Below are 11,960 nucleotides of genomic sequence, written 5' to 3' on the forward strand. Positions count from 1 at the left end.
CTTCTAGACTCTTGTGACTTTAGATGGAGAACCAGTGGTGAGCATGGCAGCCTCAGATGCTCTGACACTCACCAGCATTACAGAAAGATCACAGAAGTCTACAAAGCTAGTTCTGGTGCATCAGAAGGTCCATTTACGTTGAGTCTGATTTGTTTGGACTTCTCACCTACCTGAAGGAACGGTCAACAACAGTGATCACATCTCCATGCTTTAGTTGTACAGGTCCATCAATGGTAGATCCATTGACTTGTGTGGGATTCGTGGAACTGAAATTAAACAGCATTGCCTACAAGGTAGAAAAAAAAGGCGGGGGGGATAGGTAACTCACAAATGGGTAAGAAGTGAAATGAAAAGTTAAAAAAAAAAAAAAAAAAAAACAGACTTCAAACACCCACTTACCTCCTGCCCATTGATTTCAATTTTGCAATGTTGTTTTGAGACTACAGGGAGCTGGATGCGAATGTCACATTCAATACCCCTTAATTGAAAAAAAATAAATAAATAAGATTTTTAAGCTCCTGCATTTTTTAAAAAACATTACATCAACGTTTCAAAGTAAAACATCATTTGACCATATGTTTGATCCTTAAATGCAACAACAGAAAGGAATAAAAACTTGGGCAAGGTCCCTGAACTGTGCATTTTGCAAACAATTTTGACAAGTGGTATATAACCAACTATACTAAACCTTTAAAACTTCAAGTACTTAGAAATAATTATAAGGGAAAACAGTAGAATACAAAACTGGAATGCCTTTTACTGAAATACCTGCTTATAAGACCCAAGTAAGAGAGCACAGTCTGGAGAACAGTGACAATTTTTAATACTCTGTGCTTTTTTTCTATAAAAAAAGGTTTATATGTGTTCATTTGTAATGTTATGTATGTTTAGAGGTTTAATCATCACGAGTGCTGTATTTTTTGCTAACACCTGTCTGTGCAGCCATGCTTTACAGACAAAAAGCTTACAATTACATCAGCACCTATCTCGCGGTGTTGTTCAAGCAGTACATGAATTATACACGTCTGGCGTTTGCCTGGCACACAGTAAAAGCCACGGACTCAAGAGCTTTTCATGGTTTTAAAACTGCACTGTATTAATGGGCAGATTCAGAAGTCTTATTAAAACTACAAATGCAAACAACAAATACACATTATTAGATTCAACTTGTCTTTCCACACAAGGAACATGAACAGGGAGCACCAGCAGGGAGAATTTCCAAACCCACATAGAAACTAATCAAAACGGTCCTTAGTAAGTTTCCTTGGGTCTGGTGTCCCTGTTGCTGAAAGCGTGAACAATTATAGACTCTCTGCTCTGTTCTCAATATAATATTCTGGTGCTAAGAATATCTCTTTCTACCTATAGCATATGACCAAACACTTAGGAATGGGTTTTGGGTTTTTTTTTTTTTTAAAGTGTATTTATTTATTTTGAGAACACGTGAGTGAGGGAGGGCCAGAGAGAGAGAGAGAGAGAGGAAGAGAGAGAATCTCAAGCAGGCCCTGCACTGTCAGAGCAGAGCCGATGCAGGGCTTGAACTCACAAATTGTGAGATCGTGACCTGAGTCAAAATCAAGAGTAGACATTTAACCGACAGGCGCCCATGAATGGGTTTGAAATGTCAAATCTTGCATAAAAAGATACTTAATCCCTTCTGTATAATAACCAGAGTGACTGACATCTGATACCAAAACGTTTATTCTTTTTCCTCCGAAAAGGAGCTAGAGCAACCCACTTTAAACTAAAGAGGAGAATTTGATTTTCTGAATATTCCAGCAAGAGAGAGAGACAGAAAGAGACACACACACACACAGAGCCTATCTCGTTAGAACTGAGAATTTGTTTGGCTGGGAACCGCCAGCTAACATCCCTATGGATCGGTCGTTCTTGACCTCAGCACTGTTGCCATTTGAGGCCAAATGATTCTTTAGAGTAGAGCGTGTCCTGTAATCTGTGCACACTATACCCTGTTCAGCAGCATCCCTGTCCTCTGTTCACTGATGCCAGTGGCATGAGCTTCCCACACCGTGACATAGAAAAATGACTCCAGGCCTTGCAAGAGGTCTCCTGCAGGGCAAAATAATCCTAGTCTGAGAACCACTGTGGCTTATGATTCCACATCCAGGCCATGCTTCTATTAGACACAGAGTGCCAACTATATGGATCACCTTTTACTTGCCAGACCCGTACTAGGCACGGAGTAACGGAGTACAGAATGACGAACTAGACAGTCCCTGTCCTGGGAGAGCTTAGGAGTGGGAGACACAACCAAAGCCTCCTCGCCCTGTGTAGCATTAGGGAAGACAAGAGCAGTGTTCACCAAAGGCTTCTCTTTAGGTAACATTTAGATGATTATCGAGACAGTGGAAAGGAATCCCTCACACAGGAAGATAAGAGAACATTCCAGTCATAAAGGTCAAACTGGCTAAAAGCACACAGAGGAGCAAAAGCGTAGAATGTCCGTGGTGGGGTAGACTGTGGTAGAGGGCTGGTAGGACAGGACGGGGTGTGGGTCCCACTTCACAGGGCTCCACAGGGAGGGTGACCTATCATTGATATAAAAAGTCACACGTCAGGGGCGCCTGGGTGGCTCAGTCGGTTAAGCGGCCGACTTCGGCTCAGGTCATGATCTCGCGGTCCATGAGTTCGAGCCCCGCGTCGGGCTCTGGGCTGACAGCTCAGAGCCTGGAGCCTGTTTCTGATTCTGTGTCTCCCTCTCTCTGACCCTCCCCTGTTCATGCTCTGTCTCTCTCTGTCTCAAAAATAAATAAACGTTTAAAAAAAAAAAAAAAAAAAAAGAGTCACACGTCAGCAAACGGGAGGGTGTCTGTTATACAGGGAGCACAGTTATTTACCAACAACAACACAGGACAGCAACAGGAGAGAAAGAAGTTCTCAAATCACTAGCAAGACTTCTCCCAGCTTCATTTCCCCAACAAACCAAATTCGGAGGCTCTTCCCTCATTTGCTCAGGAGGGTCCCCCCACAGCCAAGGAACACCAAGTTTGGAGGGGTTTCAGATGAACATCCTGGCCTTCTAAAGAATGCATGAAGTGAATCAGGATTTGAAGATAATCTACATCTTTCTCCATTTAAAGATTTTATCAAATCAATTTTAAAATGTGTTTGATTAAAAAAAAAAAAGTATATAAACATTGTCTTCAAAATCCTAGTTCCTAATAAACAACCATGAGAGGTTGACGACCGGTAGGAAAGTCGCCAGCAAACTGGGGGCAGGAACTACTTCTCGGGTGCTTCCAGTCTGTTAATCTGTGATTAGGATATTAATGTCTTTTAAAGGAAATTGTCCACCCCTATGCAGGGCTCACCTTCCAAACCAGCAGGTGCTGAGGCTCAGTGGAAAGTGGGGGCCGTCCGCCCCGCTCCTTTTGATGGTAACAAGGCGTCCTGTAGGACCCATTTTCTAAACAAGATGTTGAGTGTAATCGGTATAGGAAGGTCAGGCATCAAAAGGTCTGCGGAAGCAAACTTGATGCAGGAACATACCACTGAATAAAACAAAAACAAAACACGCGGAGGAGGTGGGGTGTTACTCTGAAAGCAAAGAGCTAGGAAGTCACTTGTAAGTGACCAAATGCGCTGGCTTATACGATCACCATGCTTCTGCCCCCCTGACCCACATCTTACTTGAGCCCTGGGGGGGCCCCAGCCAGGCCCTGGGCTGCACCTTGGAGAGTACCCCCCCCCCCCCCGCCCCGCCAACACTCAGTGCCCCCAAGGACCCGCGGCTAGAACTCTCGAAGCTCATCAAGGTCAAGGCTCCAGGGAGTTCCCACCAACACCCGCTGGCCGGAGCCCTGGCCGCGCTCCAGGCGCCGGTTCCCGCAGAGCAGAGGAGTCCCCACAGCTCTAGCCCCCAGACGCACCGGCCGTCCCCGAGCCCCGAGGCGCCCCGGCCGCGGCTCACCCGGGACAGTCGCCCGCACCGCCACGGCCACCGCCACCTGAGTCCTCTGCTCCTCCAGATGCAACTTACGTCCTCACCCGGAAAAGCCAGCGACTCTTCCACCGGCGTCCACAGCCCGCCCCGCGCTCCAGGGACGGACGCCACCCGCGGCCACCTCCGCCGCAGTCCTCACTACCCCCACCCCCCGCCGTCGCCCTCGCCGGCGACCAGGTGGCCCAGCCTAGTTGCGTCCGGGACGCGCCCGGCGTTAGCAGCTCCGCGCGTAAAGCCGCCGCCGCGCTCTCCCGATTCAAATGAAAACAACCATTCGAATTTGGCGCTAAGCGCTGCGATTGGACGCGGCGGTGCGGAGGCAGACCAATGGGCAAGGAGCGAGGGCGGGCGGGGGCGGAGCTAGTGGGGAGGGCGCGGGCTCCGCGGGGCGGGAGAGGGCGGGGGAGGGCGGGGTGGCGGGCTTCCCGTGCACCTGGGGCGCTTTCTCAGGGTCCTCACCGGGGACAGAGTAACAAGGGTGGAAGTGGGACATGGTCTCACTGCCCCGAAACCCGTCTTCCCTCATTTTCTTTAAGGACAAACACAGTTGTACACAATATGCGACTCACTGCTGGAAGGTTTGGAAATTTTTAAAGTCCCCATAGCTCCCCAATGATAACCGATTATTACAAGCAATCTCTTGTGTCCTTTCCCAGCTATGCAGGTACTAGTCTCTTTCAAAAACACACTAAAAAAGCATGGTATGCACATTGTTCTGTATTTTGTGTTCTCTGCTTCCTTCATCCCGTGGATATTAATCTTGAGCGCACGTTCCCCTTTTACTTTCTTTTTGATGGCTGCAGAGCATTCGATTTTAGAAACCATAATTTCCTTAATCACTACTATTGCTCTCCATTTATCCTGAGGTTCCCAGTATTTTCCTCTTAGAAAACAAATTCTCCAATTGTGCCTTACAACAAGAAGGGCTTCTAAAATAACCACAGGATTGCCTCCTAGAGCCACCTGCCTGGTTGGGCGGGAGGGGGGGGGAGGGCGCTCCTGTGGAACACGAAGTGGGTTCATCATTGCTTTAAAATGAATTGACAAATGAACTTTGAAGCTTCCTGCTCCTGAGGGGTAAGTCAGAGATGGACCGCCTTCAGGAATATGGAATCGCTCCTAGGAAGGAAATGTGAATGCGTAGGACCTCCAACTCCTAATTGTCTGGGACAAGGCTGATGTAGGTAATTTGAATGCATGGATGCTATTAACCTTCTTTAGGGGATTAGTTTCCATTTCCTCCCCCTTTACACTACCACAGAAAGCGCATCTCTGAACCACCCCAGAAAACACTACTTCCTACGAGGGACGGCTCTGTGACCTTGCTGGGGCAGCCTAATTAGAACGGGGAGGTGCTGAACTTCCTGTCAAATCATCTTACACACACTCCGCAGTACACGGAGTCAGCGCTCTAGACAGAGCAGGAGTTACAGGAAGGCTTAGGGGCTTGGCAAAGTGCCAGACCCGCAGGACAGTCCCCTTAAACTGTTTGGTGGCCTACTTCAGCGGTGGGGCTTTCGGCTGGGTTTGAAGCTTGGCTCACAACCTAAGATTTCTTTGAAAACGCACATGTCACTCCTGTGAGGAGAATCCCACGCCCCATCTGCAGGGCTGGCATCTGGACCCCCAGCCCCGCTCCAACACCATCAGAGTCTCGAATAGAGCGTAGAGTGGGGACCCCGTTAGAGCAACGGGCACCCCAGATGGGCAGGAAAAGGCTTTGGCCTGAGGGCTTGTCAGGGTATCCCCTGCCGGATGCTCATAGCGCTCACACACCCGCGGTCAAATCAATCAGCCAAGAAAGTGTCTCCAGGGGACTTCCCTGTCCTTGGACCCCTTCTCCTTGTGCCTCCCCCCTGCCACCTTCACTTGCCTGAAATTTACTTGGGGAGGGGCACCTGGGCGGCTCAGTCTGTTAAACGTCCAACTCTTGATTTCGGCTCAGGCAGTGTGATCTCATAGTTCCTGAGTTCAAGTCCCACACTGGGCTCCGCGCTGATGGTATGGAGCCTGCTTGGGATGTTCTCTCTCTTCCTCTCTCTCTGCCCCTTCAGCTCTCTCTCTCTCTCTCTCTCTTTTTCAAAATATATAAATCAACTTTAAAGAATTAAATTCTTGAAATCCACTTGGAGGATGGCCCCAGGCATCTAATAAGGGACCATTTGACAATCCTTTTCAGTTCCACATCCATCCACCTGATGAGAGGGTGTATTTCCAATATGGGGCATATGTTTAGAAGGTATTTATCACCTTTGAAATGCGTGTGTTGTTTGGTCATCTGTGTTCCAGTAAATAGTATGTTCTGTGATCTCTGACACTTCATCCAGGAGAAAAGGTGGGGGGAGGGCGGTACAGAGCAGGGAGGTCCAGGCGCCCCTCCCCGGGCAGGCTGCGCCCCCATAAGTGTGGTCGGTCCTGGCTGAGTCTCACCCCAGCACCCCGGGGAACTGCCCTTGCCAGGTGCTCCAAGCCCACAGGCGCCCTCAAGGCTGCAGGAAGAGGTCATGGTACCAACCATCACCAGAACTGCTGTCTTCCTTCCTAACTTCCCTTCCCCTCCAGGTCCCTTAATCATATCCCTCCTCCAGCCAGCTTTCTAGTTTCCAGGGCAGAGGAGGGCCTTGCAGTGGGGGTGGGGACAGCACAGGTGGCCAGGGGTGGGGCTGGGATCCTTCTGAAATGGATCTGGCGTGTTCTTCCCTCTCACAGGTGAGCTACACCACTGAGACCCTGGAGACCCCTAGACGTCCAGTGGCCGTCAGCTTCAGCCATGACACCCAACCACTGACCCAGCCCCAGGCCGCTTGCCTGGCTTCAACCACCAGCTCTAAAGCTGGGCTATCTCCCCAGGGCGCCCAAGGCCAGGTGTGCCCAGCCCCCTGAGCAAGACCCCGGTTGCCTCTCACCCAGCTCTTTGGCCCGCATTCTGCAGATGGGTGGGCAGGTGGCCTATGGTGTTGGGCAGTCCCTGACTCCCCAACCTCTTCCCACACTGGGTCACCTGGGCCTTTCTTCCTGGCTTGTCAGGGAGGCCAGTTCCATCTATGCCCCAGCATGTATGTGGGACCACAGTTCAATGTAGTCCTTACACTCCACTAACCCGGAGAAAAGAGGAACCCGAACACTGATCTCTACTCTCTGAGTTTAGAAAAAGAAACTGGGATAAAGTATGATATCGAAAAACATGAAAGAAATTTTGAAAAACTTAAAAAAATGTTTATTTAATTTCGAGAGGCAGAGAGAGTGTGTACATGAGCAGGGCGAGGGGCAGAGAGAGAGAGGGAGAGAGAGAGAATCCCAAGCAGGCTCTGAGCTGTCAGTGAGAGCCCGACACGGGGCTGGATACCAACCACGAGATCATGACCTGAGCCGAAATCAAGAGTTGGATGCTTAGCCAACTGAGCCACCCAGGCACCCCGAAAAACTTCTTTTTTATCAAGAAGCTAATACTATATGCTGTCATGATAGAATATTTGGATAATATACAAATGTAGAAGGAAGAAAAATTTACCCTAAGATAAAGAACCAAAAAAGCAATCACATTTTTTGTCTCTGTAATGTTTATTTTGCATAATAAACATATCTGTGTGTACCCATACCTTTTTTTAAAATTTAAATTCCAGTTAGTTAACATACAGTGTACTATTGGTTTCAGGAATAGAATTTAGTGATTCATCATGTACATACAATACCCAGTGCTCATCACAACAAGTGTCCTTGAACGGGTAAAGATGTGCTATCTATCTATCTAGATATGCACAATGGAATATTACTTGGCCATCAAAAAGAATGAAATCTTGCCATTTACAACAGCGTGGATGGAACTAGAGGGTATTATGCTAAGTGAAATATGTCAGAGAAAACAAATGCACGTTCCATTTTATTTCTTATGCTTTCATTTAGCCTTATCGTGTAAGCGTTTTCTCATTCATTCTTGGTGAATATCACCCTGATAACCCTATTTCCACTGTGTTTCAACATTTAGGTTTTTTCCTGGCATTTAATTATTACAAATAATGCCGTGATGAAGTGATGAAGATCTTGAGCAGAAACCTTGTAATAGATTATGTTCTTAGTTTCTATCCTCCAAAATCTAGTTGCTGGATCAAATAATATTTGCTTCATACCCTCTAACTGCTTGCTTTTCAAAAAGGATTGTAACAATTTATCCACCCAGGTCCGTGCTTGAGAATGCCTGTCTTACCACCAGCTCTTTGCTTTCACATTGTATTATTTTTTTAATTAAAAAAAAATTATTTTAGGGGTGCCTGGGGGCTTAGTCGGTTGAGGGTCTGACTTACACTCAGGTCATCTCACAGCTGGTGAGTTTGAGCCCCATGTCAGGCTCTGTGCTGACAGCTCGGAGCCTGGAGCCTGCTTCGGATTCTGTGTCTCCCTCTCTCTCAGCCCCTCCCCTGCTCGTACCCTGTCCCTCTCTCTCTCAAAAATAAATAAACGTTAAACTTTTTTTTTAAATATAACAAAACGGGTATCAACTATTATCAGTTGGTTTAATACCTTTAAGTGGCCTTCATTAACCTCTTAAAACAAAAAGGTTTTAACAGTTCCACATGCTTTCACAGAATGCCTCCAAATATTATCAAACACAAAAGACAAAGGGGAAAAGTTATGTATAGCATGCGATGCTTATCTAAAAAATGGGCTTATGGGTATGCATGTTTATTTCCTCTTATTAAAAAGAAACAGTAGCGGGGCACCTGGGTGGCTCAGCCTCCGACTTCGGCTCAGGTCCTGATGGGCTCGAGCCCCGCGTCAGGCTCTGTGCCGACACCTTGGAGCCTGGATCCTGCTTCAGATTCTGTGTCTACCCGTCTCTCTCTGTCTCTCTCAAAAATAAACATTAAAACAATAATAGAAAAAGAAACAATAGGAAGATAAACCATATAATGGAAAAATGAAGGACAGAGGACAGAGAGAGAAGCTAGATTTCTCCGAACCCAGCATGTTTGATAGATTGGACTTGTGATCGTATTAATATTTACACAAATATAAAACCAATTAAGCCAAAGAAGCAGAAAGCCCTTTAAGTAGATGTTAAGATAAAACTAACTGTATATCAGGCAGCAACACAGTCACACACAAAATAATAATTGGAAGTGATTTGGATAATAATTTAATGGTACAACTCTTGTTAGTCAGTAATTGTATTGGCAGTAACACTGACACCATTATTCCGAGATTATATATGATAATAGGATAAAGCAAGTAAGTCATTTTGTGCAGATCACTAGGAAGAACGTTTTTTCAGCCTAAAAAAGGGACATAAACATGAAATCCAAGAGTGAAGAGTTCCATGGCTACCCCACCAAGTACTAGGGATCCTCACCCCGAATTTCGTTTGTATCTAGAGACTGATGACTTTATGCCCATCCATCACAGGGTATGACAAGGTTGGCGATCTGGGCTGCCTGGGTGGCTCAGTGGGTTAGGAACCAGACTCTTGATTTCGGCTCAGGTCAGATCTCAGGGTTCGTGAGATCAAGCCCAGCCTCGGGCTCTGTGCTGACAGTGCGGAGTCTGTTTGAGATCCTCTCTCTCCCTCTGTCTCTCTCTCTGCGTCTCCCCTCCAAAATAAAAAAATAAACATTTTTTAAAAGAGGAAAAGATTGATGATCCTCATAATTGAGGTCTCTGTGGGGAGCAGGGCGGCTCTGAGCTTGCTTCAGAGAGTAGGGAGAGGAGCTGGCTGGGTTTTTATTGTGGTCGGGATGGGGCTGGTGGCAGGGGCTGGCTCTTTGAAGGTGGGGGGACTTGGGCTTTCTCACCAGCTCACCCAGAGGTGGGGCGGAGGGGAGCGAGGGGTGGGCTGCAAAGCTGTCAGCAGTCAAACCTCAAACAACGAGTCCAACTCCCTGTTACATTAAGTAAATTTTGAATTGGATATGTCAGTATGAACTCATGCTGAATCATCTATTTTAAAATTTAAGAATAGAGTAGTACTTCCTGATACATTCCCTGAAAAGACCTTGAACTTACTCAATGTTACGGGTCTCCTTACCACCTAGATTGTGGCTGCTTGATGCTATTTCCCACTAAAAGGAACCCAGGTTCCCTGTACAAATGCTAGACTCCATATGAGGGACAGGGACCATGCAGGATGATGCTAGGACATTTCATCACCCGGAAAAGCAAAGATGTGCCTCAAGGACAACTGGGATCATGTCTAAAGGACCCAGGAACCACTGGCAAGGGCCCCACCCCTAGGCCCACAGTGGGGAAACTGATCTTCAGTAAAAAAATAACTACAGTGGATTGAAACACGTAAGATGCACTTACATTCCTCAAGTTCACAATGACTCCTTAACAAAAAGAAAGAAAAGAAACTCTCTGGACACCTTCGGACAATGGAAGACCAGCCCATTCCGGCAAAGAAAGGGAGGAAAGTAAGCTCTTGTCTGCCTCTCTTGTGTGAAAAGGTGCCTCACCGCCACCACACGGTTGGATATGGGAAGTCTCTCTTTGTAGATAACAGACAATAAATGCATGGAAAAGAGGAAAATATAGTAGAATATCCCAACTAAACACACCCTTAATGAAAACATAAATCCAGGCAATGATCATCGGAGCTACTTGTCACAAAAAAAGAGACAGCCTCGCCTGCAACCCGGACTTCTGTCTGAATGGTCGGAGAAAATAAACTGGAATGGGATTTGGCCCCCAGAGGCCCCCAGAGGGAGCGCTCAGTGTACAGGAAACAGGTGGGACAGCAGAACCTTTTAAACAGCACCAATGGGATGCAGTAGTGAAATCCAGACTGCAGCAACTCTGCACGACAATGAACATGCGTCTTTTTTTTTTTTTTTAATTTTTTTTTTCAACATTTTTTATTTATTTTTGGTACAGAGAGAGACAGAGCATGAACGGGGGAGGGGCAGAGACAGAGGGAGACACAGAATCGGAAACAGGCTCCAGGCTCCGAGCCATCAGCCCAGAGCCTGACGCGGGGCTCGAACTCACGGACCGCGAGATCGTGACCTGGCTGAAATCGGACGCTTAACCGACTGCGCCACCCAGGCGCCCCGAACATGCGTCTTTACTGTAATGCAAGGAAATAAAAAAGAGGACGAGGGACCCCACATACTTAAGGAACGGATCGGAAGGTCACGGGCTTCAGCCATGATGGAGTAAACAGGTCTCAGACCTCCCACTGCCAACAGTTGTAAGACTGAACAAACTATGTAAGGCAGCTCTTTGCAGGAACTTGGCCAAGGGGGCCGCACAGACTGTTGTCCCTGAGAGAAGGAAGCCCATGCGTCCCACCCCGGTTCCTGCAGGGCGTGTGGGAGAGTAGTGGGAGGTGTGGGCGTGGGGGAGAGGAGTGATCTCACCTTGCGGAGGGAGCAGTGATTGGGGTCTGGGGAGGCTGAGACAGGTGGATTTGTGGGGCACGGGGCTGTCCTGGGCCCTTAGCCAAGGGCTGGATGGCACAGGTGCAGGGAAACTCTGCAGGACCTGGCAGGAAACAGCCACTGAAAGAAAACTCTGTCCACCTAGCCATCTACATCCAGGGAACACATCCTGTTAAAGCAAGGGTGAAGGAGACACTTTCAGATAAATAAAAACTAAGAGAACTAGAACTCATTGCCAACACACCAGGGAAATGCAATTTAAAACCACACCGAGATACCGTTACATGCCCACCGAAACAGCTAAAATTAAAAAGTCCAAACACAGCAAATACTGGCAGTGGGGGGGGGGGGGGCGGTGTGGGGAAAGCGGAGAGCTCATCACTGCTCGTGGGAACATAGTGGCACAACCATGCACAAAACTCCTGGATGGATCCTTGTAAAGCTGAATACACATCTTTCCCACAATCCGGCAACTCCACAACTCACAATCTGCCGAACAGAAATGAAAGCATATTGCCACAAAAGGACTCGGATAAGCAGCTTGGTTCATTCTATCCAAAACCTGGGAACACTCCAGCATCTATCAACAGGGTATTTCCTCACAGGATACGTTATGGCATAAGCTG

At 47.4% G+C, this 11,960-nt stretch overlaps 1 protein-coding gene across 6 annotated transcripts in view; it reads right to left on the minus strand.

The window, feature by feature from the left end:
- MKI67 (marker of proliferation Ki-67) overlaps window positions 1-4,166 on the minus strand; it is a 28,072-nt gene extending 23,906 nt beyond the window's left edge. For 2 of the 6 annotated variants that reach the window (XM_058698135.1, XM_058698134.1), the window contains exons 1-4: window positions 4,001-4,162; window positions 3,333-3,512; window positions 400-478; window positions 171-286 (exon numbers count right to left, since the gene is read on the minus strand). In XM_058698135.1, coding sequence (XP_058554118.1) covers window positions 171-286; window positions 400-478; window positions 3,333-3,424 — 287 coding nt within the window. In that variant the 5' untranslated portion in view covers window positions 3,425-3,512; window positions 4,001-4,162. Of the gene's footprint in view, window positions 1-170; window positions 287-399; window positions 479-3,332; window positions 3,513-3,931; window positions 3,947-4,000 lie in introns of those variants that run through there. The other 4 variants (XM_058698131.1, XM_058698130.1, XM_058698133.1 and 1 more) reach the window with 4 other exon arrangements.
- Between the last annotated feature and the right edge of the window lie 7,794 nt (window positions 4,167-11,960).

The sequence above is a fragment of the Neofelis nebulosa genome, chromosome 13 (genome assembly GCF_028018385.1).
Source record: "Neofelis nebulosa isolate mNeoNeb1 chromosome 13, mNeoNeb1.pri, whole genome shotgun sequence".
Taxonomy (NCBI): domain Eukaryota; kingdom Metazoa; phylum Chordata; class Mammalia; order Carnivora; family Felidae; genus Neofelis; species Neofelis nebulosa.